The sequence below is a fragment of the Trachemys scripta genome, chromosome 9 (genome assembly GCF_013100865.1).
Source record: "Trachemys scripta elegans isolate TJP31775 chromosome 9, CAS_Tse_1.0, whole genome shotgun sequence".
Taxonomy (NCBI): domain Eukaryota; kingdom Metazoa; phylum Chordata; order Testudines; family Emydidae; genus Trachemys; species Trachemys scripta.
Genome location: NC_048306.1, coordinates 19,012,916 through 19,033,209, shown reverse-complemented (window position 1 = coordinate 19,033,209; position 20,294 = coordinate 19,012,916). Strand labels below are relative to the sequence as shown.

Below are 20,294 nucleotides of genomic sequence, written 5' to 3'. Positions count from 1 at the left end.
TGTGTTCTCATTGTTCTGCCACCGACCCTGATGGTTTAGCAAGCCTGCTTCTGCAGAGCATGTGTATCCCTCATTGTATAACAGTGATTTATTCTGCAATTGAGTGATAGGGTAGGGCTTCCCAGCAAGGTGAGAAGTGTTCACGGTGCACAGATCCATTCTCTCCTTCCCCCATGTATTTTCACCATTAGAAAGCTGAAGAAAATAACACCATTCCTGGAAAATACTCTTTCGTGGTAGAAGAAAAAAATTAAATATGCTGGGTTCCTATTGGGGTATAAATTGTTTGTTTTCAACCAGACCTCTCGTCCACAGCCCCAAACTCCAACCTTGCAGATGCACTATATGAATTAACATTATATTTTATGATTTATTTCCAGTAGTGCCCTCAGTGAGAAGATTAGGATTGGATTGACATCATTCTACCTAACTGTTTTCTTTCCAGTGATTTATCAATGCCTCTTGGATTGTAAACATGTTTGGTTACAAATCTAAAAATGACTTCTTCTTAAAGGGGACGTGCTACACACACATAAAAGTCAGACTTTTTTTATTAAGTAAAAAGAAGTCTTGAAAGGGGCTTTTTAATAGAAAGATTTTTTTCTGTTTGTTTATTTACATCAGAAATTCAGGTCTGGAGGACTCTGTGATGGCTGGAGAACTAGTAGGATAACACTGTAAGTACCAAGAAAGTGAAACCTGATTAACTGTAAAAGACTGCTTAAAGGCAATCTGCAAAGAAAAGAAAACTGGACTTTGCCCCATTTTTCTTCTTCATGATGTATAAGAAAGGATGTAAAGATGTTGGTAGTTTTTTTAAAGGGTTTTTTTCTGCTCCTTTTCCATTTTGAAATGCAGGTCTTGTATAGGCTGGAAGAGCATACTGACTGGAGAACTAGTGAAATGATGACACCAAAGAAGCCAAAAGAGTGAAAGTTGAGCAAATGAGAGGGGGAAAGACTTTTAACCAAACTGCTTCAAGCATTTTGGGTTTTGCTGGGGGTTTTTTAACACCTATTGTGGCAAAGTACCTTCTTCTCCTCAGCAGGCTCAGTCCTTTTTAGCCTTGGAGACCCAGGCTTGGGCAAAGCAAATCCTTGTAGGTAGCACAGGGTCTGGCTATTCCTTCCCTCAGTCAGTCCCTTGTGCTTGTTTTTCTTCCCTTCTGGGGACAGAGCGCAGCCTTCCTTGCTGGAAGGGTTCAGAGCCTTGCTGCACCTAGCTTACTGGCAGCTTCTCTCAAGCATTTGGAGCCAGCTAAACCTAATTAGTTCCCTGGTAACCCCTTTTCCAGCTGCACCTTATTTCCCCGTGGTTCTCTCTCCTCAGTGGATTGGGAGAGGCCTTTTAACCCCTTGGGACTAATTACTACCCTCCCCCTTTTGTAGCTGTTTGTCCTGGGTTTGCCGCACAATTTAATTCCAGTGACTAATTAATATTTTGTAAAAAGGTAGTCTTTCTCAAAGATTCAACATCATCACCCAGGGTATTAAGGTGTGGACCTCACAATAGACATCTCTGGGACCTCCCAGAAGTTCTCCAGCAAATCCAGGGAAGACCAGATTTGATATTTCTAAGGTTTAAAAAAGAACCAACAAACAAACAAACAAACAAACAAACAAACACAAAACTGCAGAAGAAAAACATTTTCAGGCTTTTTTATTAGTAACAAAGAAGCAAAAAAGGACACGGGCCTAATCTATAATAAAATCTTTGTCAGTCACCATTAAAACCCTGGATTTTTGTTAATACATTTTAATTTAAATGTTGGAAATACTCTTGGGAGAAAAGATCTTTATTTAAAAATCAGCATGCCCACCCCTATCCACTATGTTCTGAGAAAGCTCCCAATACCTATTTCTGAGACCTGTAACAATGGGAGCTGTGCTTGCATAAGGACTGAGAAAAGACTTCAGTATTTGCGGTTCAAATTGGGTTTGCATTTAGTTCCAGTGGGAACTATACTGTGACTACCGAATGCAGAAGAGACCCTGAGTTGAGATTCATGGGTCAGTTTCAGCTAATATGTTTTGAGACGGGATTAGAGGAAACAATATAATATGGAACCATCCATTTACTTATATGAAACGTGAAGCTCACTTGATTAGCCAGCAGAAGGATTTTGAGTGATTTGGGAAGCACTCTGCTTTCTTGAACCCTTTAGGCCTTGTCAGTTGTCTTCTTAGTGGCAGTAATGGCTGTTATTTGCTTTGGCTTTGCATCAATACGTTGCTGTTAATACTACTATAAACATAAGAAGCAATGTGGTTTCTGATGGGAGTGCTCCATAACTATTTACTTGACAAAAAGGAAATGATCTTTAAGGATTTCTGATGTGGAATGTTGAGTTGAAAACATACATATATATACACACACACACTCTCTCTCTCTCTCTCCTCCCGCCACTTCTCCTCCAGGAAGTGTTTCATGAAGAACAGTTCCTAGATATTCCTCAATCCACAGCTGACACCTGAACAGCAGAATGCAAATAACTCTGCAGTTGTTAACTAGGTCAAAGTTAAAAAAGAAATGTGCTACACTATATGAGGATTTTCTTGTTAATGTGACGGATGGCACCATTGCACATTTGAGGAGGCTGATATTTCACTTGTATGACAAGCACCGATCTGACAGGGCCCAATGACTTTGTGCTGGAAGGCACAGTTATAGCCACATGTCGTTTCCATCTTACTTCTGGTTGTTTTAGAAACCTAGCTATCTGGGTGTCACCATTTCCCATTGGACTTCCACATAAGGCCATTGGGGGACATAATTATTAAATTAGGGGCAGCACCAGGTGGCTCATCAATGTTTTTATTAAAATACCTTTCCCTTTAGTTTGTTTGAGCCTTGCCAGCATTTTGTGGAGAACCCAATTCAATGTACTTTTTATGGGTTTCATTAAGATAATAAGCAGACAAAATATAAAACTAAATAAGCATATTACTTCCTAAATTACTCTACTTCCCTAACCAATTAAAAATCAGACAGTGCAATGATTCAGTTCAGATCACAGTCAGCATCAAACTGATAAATAGATGAATTAACAGTAACATAAAATGGAATTAATACATTGACAAGAATATGGAATGAAATCGACACCTGGTCAAGACATATAATGTCTATAATAAAACCATGAGGTCACTGTAATATGTGAGGAGTCCTTATACATACTCATCCCAGACATGTAAGGAGATGTAGTCTCTTTCTCAGTCCTGAAATGCCACTAAGTGTTGATTGAAGGATGTGTTCCATTTCCCCCCTCCCTGCTAATTTCTCTACTTTCAGTACAGCAATGGTCAGCCATTTGTGATTTCCCTTTTGGGCAGAGTGATTTACTCTGGACACCTTTAAGAACTCAGGGTGACACCTTTTGATGTGGGGTAGGATCTGCTTAGAATTTGGGTTGGTATATGATTAATAGGGCCTTTCTAATATAAATTTATATTCATGTGCTACTACCTAAACACATACACGCACATTCACCCTTCAAAAAAGTTAGAAAAATCAGTAAATTAACTGCAGGCATCCCCAGGACTGTGTTAAAATAAGAAACAAAAAGGAATAATGTTACTTATCTAAGAAAAAGGTTCTGCTCTTTGACTTGCTTGGTCTTTAGAGCTTCAGAGTCAGGGGTTACAGTGTAGGGAACTAGGTGGTATTGGCTGTGGTCAATACCATATGCTGGCCAATGGGATTCCTCTGGGCAGCTGGCTTGGCTGGTCTGTGGAAGTCTGGGTCTCCTCTTTCCTTAGGACTAGTCCAGGGAAAGTTGGGGCATCAGCCATTGTGATGACCTGAGAGGAACACCTCTTCCACCTTGACCTTGAGCTTTAAAGTTGTGATTTGAGCTTGTTACATCCCAAAGCACCTCCTCAGAGATTTTCTAAGCAATTTGGGGAATCACAGCTCTCACGCCCCAACAACACATTCCAAACCTGATTGTGTGGAGTCAAGCTTAATCTCTGGTCCCTTCTGGAGGCTCCCCTCCAACTGGCAGATGTTTTTCAATAACCATCCTAAATCACAAACATGGGCTTTATTTTCAAAAATACAAGAGCATGGGACCAACATGTGGTGCCTCCACGGAAAGGGCTTCAACCCTCTCCTCTACGTTAACGATGAAGGGGTTTATCTGGCTCCTAATCCACTAAGAACTTACCACTTCCCTGGATGTGATTTATGGCTTAGGGATAACTCTCATTGTTTGTAGCCCACTCACACATCTCACTCACTCAGCACTTCTTAATATAATCTTAGGGCCTCTGGACCACAGCAAAAAATTAGGGATTGACAGTGACTTAAATGGGGTGAAAGGTTGCCTTTACTTTTACAGGGCCTAAGGATAGAAGGGCTTTTAAGATCTTGTTAACCTAAACCTGATTTCAGATAAAGCAAATTAAAGTTTTACACATTAAGCCACACTGCTTTAGGCCTGTATCCCTCAGAAGGCAGATGGAATTCAACATTCTCTATTCTCTTCCTCTCTACCTCCTCACTGTAATCCATCTCCTTTATCCCGGTTTTACTTCACCCGTAAAATTTCCTTTCCTCTTGAAAAGTCCTTTCCCTCAATTTCAAAATAAATGCTGGGCTAAAAGTACTTCGGCTATTGGTCTAATTGTGTTTTGCCTTGTTTTGAGCAGAGCAGGCACATTAGGAGAATCTTAGAGCACCATCTTAGAACGGGACCATTAAAAAAAAACTTATTTACATTTAATTTAATTGAATTCCTTATTAGAGGGTTGAGATGTGAAAAATGGATGCGTATCACTGTGAGAGCCCTGTGATCCTCTCACTCAAAACTGCTTGTATTAAATGGTGGTGCAGTATGTGCCAAATTCTGCCTTTGGCTATCTCTGCACCACTTCCATAGATTCCAGTTGGGTCTTATGTGTAGTAGTTCCTGACACACAATCCTATCTCTGAAGACTAGGTGGAGATCACCTAACTTATATCATGTAGAACCACAAACTCACTTTTAACCTACACCAGTAGGAGTTAGTGAATGCTTTATTTGCTAAAAGATGAAAAACAAACACTTTATTGCTAAAAAGATACCAAGTCCCCACTGAAACAATTTTACTTACTATTGAAAATGATACAACCACTTTGGAATTAGGGTTGGTGCCAGTTGGTTGATCTAGGCTAGGATTAGGGTTGAGGTTGATCAGTTGCCCCAGAGTAGGGCTAGGAGTAGAGTTACTATTAGGGTTGGATTATTGTGCGGCCTTGGGATAGGGTTAGTGTTAGGGCTAGTAGGTGGACGTGAGCTAGCATTAGGATTCGGGTTACTGGGTGGCCTCAGGATGGGGTAGGATTGGGGCTACCTAGATGGACCTGAGGTAGGGTTAAGGTTATAGCCAGTAGGTGGCCCCAAGCTAGGATTAGAGTTGGGCTATGTAGGTTTCCCTAACTAGGGTTAGGGTTGGGGCCAGTAGGCAACCCTGGGCTGGGCTTAGGTTTCATAGGTGGCCCTGGGTTAGGGATAGTGTTCGGGCCAATTTTGTGGACCCAAGCTAGAGTTATGGTGGGGCTTGATATGTGGCCCTGGGCTTGCATTAAGGTTGGTGCCATTTGGTGGACTTGAACTAGGTTTAGAGTTTGGACCAAGGCCTGTGATAAGATTGATATTTGATATCACAACACAGGACTTTTATATATATCCCAAATGTTAGGAAATAAAGTAGACCTATTCTACCTGTGAGGTTTTAAAGCCTAAGGGCCACATTTACCCTTTGTTCCACATGCAGAACTGCCATTGACAATAATGGGAGATGTACTCCTCCTCCCCTGCACAGACTCAGCCCTGCTGGTAGCACATTGAGAGATGGAGGGGGGGGAGCCAAGTCTCTGTCCATTCCCACCTTTGCCTGCCCACACCCTGCACAGGACAGGGGAGTCATGGCCTTGAAGAGACTTCTCTCCCACGTTGTGACTTGTGGGGTGTGTAGACAGTGCAGAGGAGCAAGGGAGTGCCTCTGTGTGGCTGCTCTGGGCAACCAATGACCTGTGAAATACACGTTGAATGCCATGTGAACTGTTGCTGGGAACACAATAGCTGTTGCATTTGTCTACACTTACTGGCATGCTAGAATTGAGTTAATGGGAAATTTACAGCCCATAAAGCACTGAATTAAATTTACATTTCTGCAACTGCATTGAAGACAATGAATTTGCATGAGCGTAACTGATGGCAAAATTTGGCCCACTGTATTTATCAGAATCAGTCTTCTAAAAGCAAAAGTAACTTCTCTTAGAAAGGTTATAGTATTGTATTTTAGAGGAGTGGACTCAAACGCTACAGTATCCCTGCTGTTAAACTGTGATGTTTTGGACTATTACTGTAGCATACCACACTGCAAATAAGGGCTAATCTAACAAAATAGGAGTGGCAGACGAGGAACAGAGGTTAATTTTCTGAACTCTACGTCAGATTTTGCTCTCAGTTCTATTGGTGCAACCCCAGTATAACTGACAATAGAACTTGAGCCTGCTTAATAATACTGGGCTCGGCTGTTACAGATTCTTGCTCATTCATCTATGTAGAGCATTGCACAGCAAGAACAAGAAAGGACCTCCAATAAACTCAAAATGGAACAGGCTGTTTGCAGCGCTGATGATAATCTAAAAAAACTCCAAGCAATATCATGCTCATACAAAATGAAGTCTTCAGAGCTATTTCAGTTGCTTCTTGAGGCACTCACATCTTAACCCATCAGTGGTCTAATCCTAAATTACATGTAATTGTGAGAGATAAGGGATTACCTCCTGAATATTGGGGGAAAGGAATAGAGTTTGTGTATCTGATGTCTATATTAGTGACACAGAACACTGAAAATATTTGAGCATAGTATGGATGACCTAAAATGTAAAGATTAGGCATAAAAATATAATCCAGCTAGCAGATGCTCCTTTTAAAATGTTTCCCCTTAGTAGAGAAACAAGCAATGGGGGGGAATAGCTCAGTGGTTTGAGTATTGGCCTGCTAAACCCAGGGTTGTGAGTTCAATCCTTGAGGGGGCCATTTAGGGATTTGGGGCAAAATCAGTACTTGGTCCTGCCAATGAAGGTAGAGGGTTAAACTCAATAACCTTTCAGGGTCCCTTCCAGTTCTATGAGATAGATATATCTCCATATATTTATATTTGATGAATGCAGAAAATGAAATTCTGTAATAGCACCATACAACTATAAGCCAAATGGTATAAAAGGAATCCTGGCAGGACTCAGAGCAGGAAGAAACAAACCAAAATATTTTGCACTTATGTAGTTTTTAACCACAAAATGGCTTCCAGATATTAATTAAACCTCCAACCCCTCCTGTGCAGGAGGTGAATATATTCATCTCTCTTTTACACATGGGAAAACTTTGGCTCAGAGAAGTGATATTACACACTAGGAAATTCCTCCTAAATATATGTCTCACCACTGCTACCACTAACTGAGCTCCATCCTCTTCTGTAACAGAAGAGGACAGAGCCTGTCTAATAGAATGATAGTGGAGCATCTCCTTGCTTAAATTTTCTCACTCAGGAGCCCCTTCTAAAGGATTTTCCACACAAGGGTGTTTAATTAGCAAAGAGTGAATCTGAATGCAGGTTAAGTTGAACAATTAAACCCTGTGCCCTGCTCTGTCGGTGTGCTTGAGTTGCCTCCAGTCTAACTCCCTATGTTCTGTTTTTCTGGTGTCCTCAATATAAGTTCCTCCAGGGAACATTGGCTCTCTGACTCCAGTTCCACTGATCATGATACATCTTCCCAATTTTACAAACATTTTAATATAAACATTCAAAACAAATAATTGATGCTCAGATCCCCACTTTGGCCTGAGTTGCTGGTACATAGCCAAGTTGGAGTCTTATCTTTACCACAGACTCAACTGGTTACCCAGGCTTTGACATAGGTCACTCCCATTGTGGTTGCCTGTTGGGGAAACTCTATCTGCGAGTCTAGCTCTCTGGAGTCCCCCCTCTTCATGGGGTTGGCCTCTGAAGAGTTCTCTCCCTCTCTATTCTGTGATAATCTCTGTGTCTCTGGGTTTGTGTCTGCTGGCTCATGTCTCCTGTTCCTTCGGATCACTTGTCCCTCTTGTGGAGTCACCTCTTATGACCCTGGGTGCCACTACAACCCTCACCACTCCTTTAGTCCATTCCATGTCTCTGTAATGGCTATATCCTTTCAGAGTGCCTGTCTCCAAGGCTGGTAAATCCTTGGCTGACTTGTCATACTCTAGTGCCTGCTTTCTCAGATCATTAGCCAGCTCATCCCTCTGGCTGCAACAGGTCACCCCTCATTGGTAGCAGATTTTGGTCTTTTGTTCCATCAGTGTCTGCGCTGGGCTGTTTGGCACCCCTGATTGTACTATTACCGGGTGGCCACAGGTGTGCTGATGGAATTGCTTCACTCCAGATACCACAGCCATCGTACCGCTGTTCAGTCTCTGACAGGAGTCTGCTGGCATAAGCGACCGGCTGCTCCTGCAAAAGAGCTACACCCAATCCTTTCTCTAATGCATCACACTGGAGTGCCAGTTGCACTTCTGGCTAATAGTACTTCAACACAGGGGTATCCAATATCATTTGCATCAGCATGTCAAATGCTTGCTGTTGGGGACATACCCAGTCAACATTCTGAGTTAATGTACGGGTTGTGGTACTGCAGCCAGGTGTGGACAGAATTTGGACAGAAAATATATTACTTCTATGAAGCACAGTACCCCTTTCACATCCACTGGAACTGGCATGTCTATAACTGCTTTGATCTTCTTGGGCTCTGCTGTCAGTCCCTCTGCTGTGAGCAGATGTCCAATATATGTCACCTCACAAGTCACGTTTTTTTCTGGGTTGAATTTTATGTTCTTGTCACTGCATCGCTGAAGAAGAGCTTATACTTCTCTGTCATGGTCTCCTTTGGCATCAGTATCATTACTTCTTTTGCCTACAATGAGGATACCATCTGTAAATATTTTCACACCAGTCAGTCCTGTCAGCAATTGAGTGAGTCTTCTCTGGAACACCTCTTATGTCCCTCAGCATGCTCAGCCATCTGTAGAGACCAAATGGTGTTGCAAAGGTTGTCAGCGTCCTAGACTCTTTATTCCGGCATATGTGACAAAACCAGTTCTTTGTATCACAGATCGTAAGGATTCTGGCTCTGGAGAGTTCTGGCAAGATGTCATCAATTATAGATAGTGGCATCTTTTCAGTCGCTTTGGGTCTATGCAGCTGCGTAATTTTCCTGATGGCTTCTATACTACACCATGCTGCCTACCCAGGCTGTACTGGCCTCTACCAGTGGTATGAGACACCTATCATCTCAGACTTTCTAGCTCCTTGCATACTGGATTACATATTGCCACTGGAATTTTCCTTCGTGATAAGTTCCGCTATGGGGTGTACTTCCAGTGGCAGCTTTTCTTCAAGGCACCTGTCAACTTTGAAACATCCCCATAGGCTTTTAAAATTGTCTCCATAGTTCAGGGGACTCCCTTTTGCTTCTGAAACAGCAGCTATAAAATTCTGATGCTGCACTCTGATCAGATCCATGGCTTGTATGGCCGTATTCCCCAAGGGGCACTTGAGAGACTCCCTGATTCAGGACAGGTTACTCTCCTGCTGTTGTCATCCTCCCCCATGGCTGGGTCTGGGAACAGCTTAAACTCTTCCTTCCACTGGGCCCATCGCTGGACTAGGTTTGGTGTTGCAAATCCAGGGCTCTGGGTGGCTTCAGACCGAGTGCCATGGCTCATGTTGCCAGCTGCTGCACTTCAGAGAACTCACCGCTCAGATGCCACCACCATGTTTCATTAGCAAAGAGTGAAGCTGAGTGCAGAGGAGTTGAACAAGAGGAAATTCATTAAAACCTGTGCACTGTTCTGGTCACATGGCTGAGTTACTTCCAGCCTAACTCCTGCATTTCTTGTTTTCCTGGTGTCTCCTCAACAATAGCTCCTCCAAGGAACATGAGCCCTCTGACTCCATTTCCACTGATTGTGATACAGAGGGGACAATTCAAGCCAACAACTAACACAACCTCAAGAATAGAGAGGAAATGCCCAATTTGTCGCACTTAGAATGTTTTGCAGGAACATCTCTGGTCTGATGCACTTTTGATGAATCACAGGCAGGGTTCTGATGGAAGCCTGCCTCATTTTCTTGTGGGCTGCTGGAGACCACAGGTGGACTGCTCCAAGCCAGCACCAGCCAGTTAGGGTAGAAGCAGAGCTTCCAGTATCTGAGGACAGCTGGGTCCCTATGCTGCTTAACTCCCAAGTTGGTAGCCCTGAGAGCCTGGAACGAAACTATATTTCCAAATACTGACATTTCCCATGAACCAGAAATCCCGAGTTTCAGCCAGCTCTACTCAATACCATTGTACGCTTATATTCATGTATAAGCAGAGTACACTCTTAAAAGCACCTTTGAAGAACATTCCTTTTCATTGAAGCAACTGTCACAGGATTATCTGTCATGGCTTCAGAGTGGTAACAGAGATGTCTTGTCTTGACAATTCTCCCAGAAAATGAAGAGAAGATTGGAGACTCCCTGAGCACCATATCTCTACAGAAAAATACGAGATATCCTGACTGTTATTGATTGAAAAGATATATTGTTTGGGCATCATATTCTCATCATTTTTAAAAAAAGTGCCTAGAATAATAAACCAGCCATTGATTCAGGAAGTTATTGTGTCAGAAACAATATTATAAAACTGGGAGCATACGCAATTTTTTTATACTCCAGATCTCTCATTTTTCACAGTGCAACAGCGTTAGTTGATAACAAAGCCTGTCGCATCTGGTATGTTCATGAGAAATAATAAATGTGATAGTCACATGCATTAGTTCTATCAATGGCAAATGAAGAAGGATTATAGAATAGAATGAAAGTAATGTTTGTGACTGAGGACATAAGGGAACTGAAGAAAGAATTGCCAGAAAGCACTGGCAACTTCGCTTTACATGAAGGCAAGATGGAGATAGGGAAATGATATTTTTTGTATACAGCAGTTGCTGCAATGAACTTGGACTCAGAGAAGCTAGATTTTAGTGGCTGGCTCTGACACTGGTTTAGTGTGTGTGATTTGGGGCAAGTCACCATCTCTCTGGGGTTCTCAGTTTTGTACATTTGTAAAATGGGCATGATAAAATGTCGCTGTCTCTATAAAGTGCTTTGAGATCTATGGATGAAACAAACTCCATGAGTGCGAAGTGTAAGTATGCAGCTTTGGACTACTCCACATATAAAAGCACTAGAGTTGAGCTTTTTATTATTTGTTCATTTATTTTAGTGCCTGGCACCATAATCATCTTTTACAGGAATGAATGGCCTATGGTGTCCCCAGCCAGCCCTGATAACAATGGACATTCCACTGAAACAACTTTATTCCATCATAGGTTCAGTCTCTGTTGCTCCCCAACCCTTGATCTGCTGGTCACTAGAAAAAAGATGGCTGCTGAAGCTTCTGCCTCTTCCCCTGTGGTTCTTAACTTGCTTGAGATTTAAAGCCATCGGAATAATATTTTAAAATTCGCGATAAATATTGCGTTATATTTTTGAATTTGGGGACAGTAAAAGGCTAACTCAGCAGGTGCTCAGCCCTGGTGTGAGAATCGGAGGGCTTTCAATGATTTCTGCCATTTTGGAGAAGTTTTTGTTACTGTTAAATTTCCTTTGGAGCATTTTTAGTAAGGCAGGGCTGGGCTTGGTCGGAAGATTTAATGGCATTTTTATTGCCACTCCTTTTTTCTGAGCTGATCTTGAAAGGGTCCCTTGCATGATATATGAATTCTCTTCTCTTTGTAGAACTGACATCAGATAAAAAGAAAGCAGAGCACATTTTAAAAATGAGCCTTTAAGCTGGCGGGAGGGAGAAAGCGTTTAAGATGCCTGGAAGTTGAACAAGCAACAGAAGAAGCAAAAACATTTTGATTTCTCTAGTGCAGCGGTTCTCAACCCACTGCCTGCAGGCCACACGCAGCCCAATTAGCACATAGCTACAGCCCAGCTCAGCTGTGTGTGAAAGGCCGACCCGGGCGTGGCAGGGGTCCTGGGTTCAAGGTCGGGATCCAGGCTGCCACTGCCCTCCCACCCGGCCCCTGCGGCCCAGGTAACACATTGTGGGCCACATATGCAGCCCACAATGCGCAATAAGTTGAGAACCACTGCTCTAGTGGCTCTGGGTTTGCTTCAGTGTGAGGGTGGGGAAATAAACTCCTTCTCCCCTTTCTGCTTTTTATTATATGGAATAAAGAGAAGAAATATTTTATAAGATAGTTCCCCTCCCACATAAAAAAAAGTCACTGCTGATCCTTTTTAGGAAACATACTACTCATTACTATGGAAGTTACTGTAGAAAATATCCAGTCGGAACCCTTGTCTGAGGCCTTAAATGTAAAAAATATGGCAAGGGACTCTTCCATGTCTTTTGTTCCATTGGCTTTTAAGCACAACCGGTGATTTAGACTCCTCTGAAATCATAGATTAAAAGAGGAAAAGGAAATGAATGATTTCTGTTGTTTTTCTGTAGAATTTTTATTTTCTTCTCTATAATCTTGGTATATTACAATAGCATTTTTGAGTGGTCCTGGGAAACAGCACCCTGCAGTCTTCCTTAGATCATCACCATACCAACTGTTGTCCAGTGACTAGGGGGGTGTTAAAAGTCAAATGAAAGCAAACGTGTTTCCTCTGATTTTCCTTTCCAGTATCCTCCTGTGTCAATCTGTCTCTCTCAAATAAATGTCCCGCACCACGGACATCTGCTGCTCCTTCTGGGGCTTTTATTCTTAGCACTCAGGCAGGTCAATCCATCCATTTGAATTACCTGCTCCTGCAAATTTAGCCATCTCTTATATGGGGAATCTGTTACAGAGCCTAAGATAGGTGAACAAAATCCAAGTCAATATGTACAAAAAATAATGGCATTAAGTCCCTCCTAAAGGATTCGGTCTGACTTTTGTCACAGGTTAATTTGCCTTCTGTAATTAATCACTGGCTGATTACTTCCCTTAATGTGGGTTTTCAAAGTGAATTACAGTTAAAAAGCTATAGTAGAAGAGGAAGGGATTATCTTGCATTTATAAATTGGTCAATTTCTTTTTTTTCCCCCCCTTTGAACAGTAAATCACCATTTGACTCTTCCCAGATCTGTCTTTAGGTGCCGAGAGAGCTCCTGAGAAAGGACTTTCCACCAGCCCCTTTCACCAGGGCATTCATGAGAATACTGGCTTTTGGATGCCAGCAATCCTTCAGGTTGTAGTTCAAATACTCAGGAGAGAATATAAGCTTTTCTCAAGTGCCTGCCCACTCTCTTTGTAGGCAGGAGGCCTAGGTTTTAGTGCTGGCTCTGCTATTGACTTGGTGTGTGTGATGTTGGGCAAGTCATTTTTCTTTTTTCCTGGTCTCAGTTTATTCCTCTCTAAAATGGGAATGATACTGCTTGACCTTTAAAAAGAGCTTTGAGATCATGGATGAAAAGCACCCTGTAAGAGCTAAGTCTTGTTATGCAGTTTTAGTGGTGAATGGATAGTTAAAAGGTCTGGGTATGTGCAGGAACCTTTATTATGAAAGTGACTTTGCCATGTCAAATCTGAACTCATCTGATGGGCAACAGTAGGACCCATGAACAGGTCTGGGTATAAGATACATTTTTTTGGAAATGACTCAAAGAGCACATAACTGTCTCCTAAATGTACATGTGACTTGGGGATTAATAACACTATAAAACACCAAATCTCACTTCTCCAGAGAGACTCTACGAATAACAAATAATACTGTCATCTTCAGATTACTCACCACAGTGATTCTATTTTCTAATCAATCTCAGAGGCCTGGTCTACTCTTAAATGTTTTATGGGTATAGCTATGTTGGTTAGGGGTGTGATTTTTTTTTAACCAATAAACTATGCCAGTAAAAGCCCAAGTGTAGATGCAGTAATAACGATATAGCACTTTTATACCGATCTAACTGTGTCGATACTAGGAGGGTTTTGCTGGTTTAACAATACCAGTATAACTATAACAATAAAACCCTCCTGGTGTAGACAAGTCCTTAGTGAAATGACATGGCTAGAACTAAGGTCATGGGTTTTCCATGTTATCTTGAATGCAGAACTGGTAGAATGTGAGTGAAAAGTCCCAAAGAAATCCCACAGGAATATTTTCGATCAACTATGAATTTAAGAATAACTCCACCAAGGGGGATGAAAAAAACCACAAGGCAAAAAGCAAGCACTTATGCCTCCATCCTGCAATGAGCTCGGATTGGATATGGGGATAGGGCCCTTAATATACATTCTGTTCCGAAAAGTTTCTGAATAGAAATTTTCTGAAAGCAATAGGCTTGCCCAGCTGTAATTGAGGGCAGCATCTGGTTGCAGAATATTTATTATTGATGCTGATGCACAAGCCAGAAAGAACTTGGCTTGAGTTTTGAATCCTAAGGCTGTTTGTAGGACTGGTGGTTAGAAAAAAACATCTTTTTACTTGTAAACTAAGCACTTTTGCTATGGAGTCACTCAGGCACCATAAATGTAGAATCCCATGAGCCCATTTCTTCAAAGTCATTTTCAGAGTAGAACTGAACATTAAAGTGTCATTTTTGTTCTGTGATCAAAAGTGTCTCTCTCCCTGACTAGTCTCAGATATTTTACAACTGCCCACCTTTCCTTGACAACAAACAACCTCGCCAAAAGTGCATCCAGCTTCCCACCAGTCGTTCCCTGTTGGAACGTCACATAACCACATGCATTCGCATGCCGAGCCCTTCACACACACACACACACACACACACACACACACACACACACACACACACACACACATATATATTTGCATGTGCCTGCCTGCGTGCACAAATGCATATGTTCACTTTCAGGCACACATGCAAACACACACACACACACACACACAGAGTTTTACCACCTCTGTTTCTTCCTGCCTATCTGGTCTCCAAATCATTTTTTAAATGCTGCCAAGTGCTCTTTTGAGTCTGCCAAAAGCTGAAAAAAGCATTTGGAAAAGCAGCAGCTTGGGAATAGAAGACGCTCAGAGTAACTGTTAATTATGTAACGCTAGCACTAGGGCTCACGTGTGACCAGTGACTGTTTTACCGAGGGATACTAAAAACAGAAATGGCCTCTTAGAGCACAGTTAAGCATTAAAATCTTGCCTGTCTTAAAAAAAAATGTAAAATCCCCCTCTCTTCCTGACCTGCATACGGAACTGGTCCGGAATATGCCACAGATCTCCACAGCCGGGATCAGCAGGAGAACTGTCCCCAAATCTAGAAATGTTTCCTTCAGACTTTAGTTTACCGATATCCAGCTTCCTGTCCTGCCACCCTTACTCACGTCTGAGTAGCATTTTGCTCTGGGAGAGAAAGCGTGGAGTGTCTTTTAAATTCTCTGATAAAGCTTAAACCTAACATCCAGGCCAGCTCAGCTGACCAATAGACAGAGGACAAGGCTGTGTCCCCACCCATTGCCTACACCCTCACACTGTATTTGAAGTAGCTCGTGCCCCTGGTGATACATCTCTGAACAGAGGGAGTATGACTGTGCCTGGCCCTTTAGAGGTGGCTTAACTGGGGATAGCTGCTTTCACTTTGCACCTACCTACCCATGTCAGGTTTAGGCCCAATTTAGCCCCATTTGCAAGGCTGCATAAATGGCAGATTAAGATTCTGGGCCTGGCACATTAACTGTGTGGCTTCGTGCCCGCCCCTATTTGGAAGGCTGATTATCAGAACGCCTTGATGGGAAAGATTAGCCTCATGGTTAAGATACTAGCTTGGGATTCTGGAAATCTGGTTGCCATCCCTGGCTCTATCATAGGCCTCGGTTGGTGTTTGGGGTAGAGGTACACGGCGTTTCTTCTTCTTTCCCAACAGGTTTTCATCTTGAGTAAAAAAAAACAAAACAAAACAGGTCCATCCCTGTAAAAGGCTATTCACTAGCTTGCCACCGTGCACTGCAGCTTGCTCACTAGGAGCCCAGAGGAAAATGGAGGGGCATATTGGCCATGCAGCTCATGGGAATGACCAAAGAGGGACATTATCCCAAGTGCATGATGATCACTGTCCAGGAAAAGCCTCTGCATCTTTGTCCTTCTAACCTTTTCCCTTTTTCTCCCTCTCCAGTTTGTTGCTCAGCCAAACTGCCAGCAGCTGTTAGCTACACTTTGGTACGACGGCTTTCCAGGATGGAGGCGGAAACACTGGGCAGTCAAGCTCTTGACCTGCATCACCATTGGACTGCTATTTCCTGTGCTTTCTGTGGCATATTTAATTGCACCTAAGAGCAGGCTGGGACTGTTCATTAAAAAGCCATTTATAAAGTTTATCTGCCACACCGGTTCTTACCTAACCTTCCTCTTCATGCTACTTCTGGCATCGCAGCACATTGTCAGGACTGATCTCCATGTGCAGGGGCCACCTCCCACCGTCGTTGAATGGATGATCCTACCCTGGGTTCTAGGTAAATCAGAGGAAACACAAATATGCCTGGGCATCAACTGGCAGACTTACGCTCAGGATAACTGCATGTGGATTAATTGCTAGTCTCGGTGTTATCTGCATGTAAATAGGTTTGGCAACCAAATTCAGAAACTTCATTAACTGCTGCCCTTTTTCTGGAACGATAGGACTGGGGCTGTTCTGTTGTTTTTATTGCCATCTACTGTGTCTTTTGGCATAGCCCTCAGGAAGCTGCACCAACCTGGGGTAGCCGCGAGAGATACTGTGGCCCTTTGATGCACACTTCCTTCCTCGCTTCCCCTTTGCTCTGAATGGAAAAGGGGCATCATAACTGGTTGTTGGCCTATACCAGCAACAAATTGTGACACTCTTATCCTGGCTGGTGCATGGGGGAGGCAGAGCTAAGAGTCTGCTCCCTCGTTGCTCATTCCCCACCCATCCCGATATTTAGGTGTTTGTCCCACATCCCGACCAATCTTTTTTTTTTTTTTTCTCCACCGGCAGCACTCGGCTTTTTTTTTGCTCCGCCGCGGACTCCCCCCCCCCACCATGTGTCCCGATATTTTCTCCCTCTCATCTGGTCGCCCTACCCACCTGTCTACACTTGGGGGGAGTCAGCAGGCACAGTGCCCACCTACTCCTGTGCACACAATCCCAATGTAACCTGCACATGGGGCATCCCCCAGTGCTGGCACATAATCCAAGTCACAGTCTAGCTCTCCAATATGAACCGGGGAGAGCTGGTTATTGAAATGTCAAAGTAGAAGCTGCCTATTCCAATCTGATTAGTGCAGCCCTAATTGTGAAGAAAAACGGGTGACAGCTTCCCCGTTCTGTATGTTTCACAAAAGCAAAGAATAAAGACGATATGGTAGCATGGGACCCAGCTTAAAGAGCCATCAGAAGTGTAAGAGCAAAAAAACCACATTTTGATACATGTTTGATGAGTCAGATTCATTTCCGCTTTCAAGCTGAGCTGCCTTGAGCTCAAATGCACACTGTGGCAAATAAAACCTCGTAGACTCACATAGGAAACACAAGCTCTCCTTTCATTAGGCTCACATCTGGCTTCTTTTACTCTACCTTGCTCTTGTGTTAAAATGTACCTGCTCCCATGTACCATTGTCTTAGGCTGGAGTCTCATTCTGAGGCTCCCTTAAGAGAAATCTGCTTCTCCTGATAAAAACAGGCTATAGGGCCAAGAAGAATATCTGCCAAGGATTATATGGGCAGAGGGCAAATTCCACACTAGTGTTCTTGCCGGCTACCCCTCTCAGTTCCAGCAAGCCACTCCTGCAAGATCAGGTGCTTCACCCAATTTAGAGGCCATGTGAATACAACTGCTTTTAAAAGGTATAAAATAAGAGAGAGTTGTTTCCTCACTTCCCCCCACCAAATGTGACATCGCAAAGCCACTCATGATGCAGCTTCCCCCATTAAGTCAACCCTTATACATTGCTTTATCCTGCATTGTTGCCATGAAGATGCCATCTTCCTGCTCTACAGCTGGCACGTACAATCAGGTCCAGTGTTTCAAACCTGGACTTACTTTAAACTGAGCCCTAAGGTTCTGGGCCCAGCACGTTCACTTTGGGCCCGTCTTTGGATCTAGACTGTTCTCAGTGATACCTGATGACAGAACAAGGAGTAATGGTCTCAAGTTGCAGTGGGGGAGGTTTAGGTTGGATATTAGGAAAAACTTTTTCACTAGGAGGGTGGTGAAGCACTGGAATGGGTTACCTAGGGAGGTGGTGGAATCTCCTTCCTTAGAGGTTTTTAAGGTCAGGCTTGACAAAGCCCTAGCTGGGATGATTTAGTTGGGGATTGATCCTGCTTTGAGATGACCTCCTGAGGTCCCTTCCAACCCTGATATTCTATGATTCTACGAGAAGGGTGATTCGTAGAATGGTCAAGCCCTGGCTTAGGACTCAAAGGAGTTCAACTCCTGGCTGTACCACAAGCTTCGTGTCTCACCTGGGACAGGTCGGTTAACTGGAGCTGACCGGAGCACCACAATGAGGTTTCAAAATTTGTTTTCGGTCTGCATTGGAATGAAAACCAAACCTTTCCGCTGTTTTAGTGTGTGGGAGACCCAGATGCAAGGCCTGGCTCCTCCTGTTTCCACAGCAGAGCTTTTTAGCCTAGATCATTCCAAATCAGGGACTTGTACCTGTCTAGCCTCCATCCCAGGTCAACCGAATAACCTCCCCTCCCCCCAGATATACGGGTTTCTCTTGCTTGTTCTCTCCCCAGACCCAAAAGCCTTCCTGCTGAAACTTTTATGGAAACTGATACATCTCCACAACATTTTTTGGCTTCAACAAAACTGCACATTTCACTGAAATGAAATTTCATCAAAAATGTTCTGCCGAGCTCTGCATTTAATTTCTCTATGCCTGAGTTTGCCAGGTGTAAAGTGGAGATGTGATCAAACTTCCCTACCTTGTTGTGTTGTGAGGATAAATTAGTTGGGGTCAGATTCTGTCTGCTTTCTCTATCCTCTTTGTGCTGCTCTGGTGGCATAGAGGAGATGCTGAGTTGCCCTAACATGGCATCTGGGAATTCCCCAGACACAGTGGGAATCCCTGGAAAATGTTCCTGGATGAACTGGGGCCAACAGGTGAATTAAGGTGATCTTGTCCCGTCCCATGTTCTGTGCTGAGCACAGTGTTTATAGCGCTATTCTTCTTTCGAGGGATGAACCTAATGTATCAAAAATCTCCATCTGTACCACCATCCAGTCTTGAGCAAGAAGGTCTCCCAAGTCCCTCAATCTGCAGTGGGCCAGGAAAAGATAGTCAGGTTGCAGCACCGGAAGGGGAGTGTGAATAATAAATTAATAACAAGTATCTCTTCAAAAACCCATCTTTAGGCTTACATGCTCAAACAGCTCTTTTGTTCTAAGACTAGAACTGGTTGGATAATTTCAAACATTTCAAAATCTGGACAAAATACTGCCACATTCTTTTTCCAAATAAAACCAAAAATGTTGCTTCTATGTTTTACCAGGCTTACTGCTAGTTAGGACAATTTTTAGAAAATTCAAACTGCGCATGAAAGGATGGGTAAAGGACAGAGTTGCAAAAATGTTAACAAACTTTCTTCCCATTGTGACCAACTCTACCAAAAACACAGGAGAGTTTGTGCCACTTCACACAGGCTGTCCCCGTAGCTCTCACACAGCCCGAGCCTCATTCTCTGTACTCTACAAACAATAGGAATTAGCAAATGTGCAACTGAAATGTACATGTGAGCACAAACCTTGGAATAAACAGCGAACCCATCCCTTTTTACTACCACTTCCCACACCCCCAACTTCATGCTTAAATTATATGAAATTCTATGGAGAAAAACAGACCTTCAAATAAGATGCTGATGTGTCTGTAGGGAAGAATTTACTATTTTAGTGTCCTTTTTTATTTATGAAATATCTGTAAGAGAGAGAGAGAGAACAGGCACGTACAGTGCAGACAGTATTACAGTAACTATAGTAACAATGCTAACTATGATTACTCACAATAAATACAACATAGTTGTTCTTCAGCAGAAGCTGCTCCATTGATTTTTTTATTTTATTTTACTTTGTACAAACAAAGATTTTAAGACAGCTGTAATAAAATTACCTTATTGGTCATAACATGCTGCTGACCTGACCAGTGACCTATCAGGCATCAGCCAAGAAAATGTGATTGATGTCTTTATGTTTGCAACAATTAATTTCCCTGATCTTTGTTCTTCATATTGAACCTTTAAAGCCCTAGAAAACAGACTCAACTGATATCCCAATTTGAAGGATCACGTCATAATTCTGTTGT

The 20,294-nt window shown here is 42.8% G+C and overlaps 1 protein-coding gene across 1 annotated transcript in view; it reads left to right on the top strand.

Annotated features, from left to right (window-relative positions):
• Positions 1-20,294, top strand: part of TRPC5 (transient receptor potential cation channel subfamily C member 5) — a 135,777-nt gene that overhangs the window by 77,037 nt on the left and 38,446 nt on the right. The window contains exon 4 of the mRNA XM_034782691.1: positions 16,144-16,480. Coding sequence (XP_034638582.1) covers positions 16,144-16,480 — 337 coding nt within the window. The remainder of the gene's footprint in view (positions 1-16,143; positions 16,481-20,294) is intronic.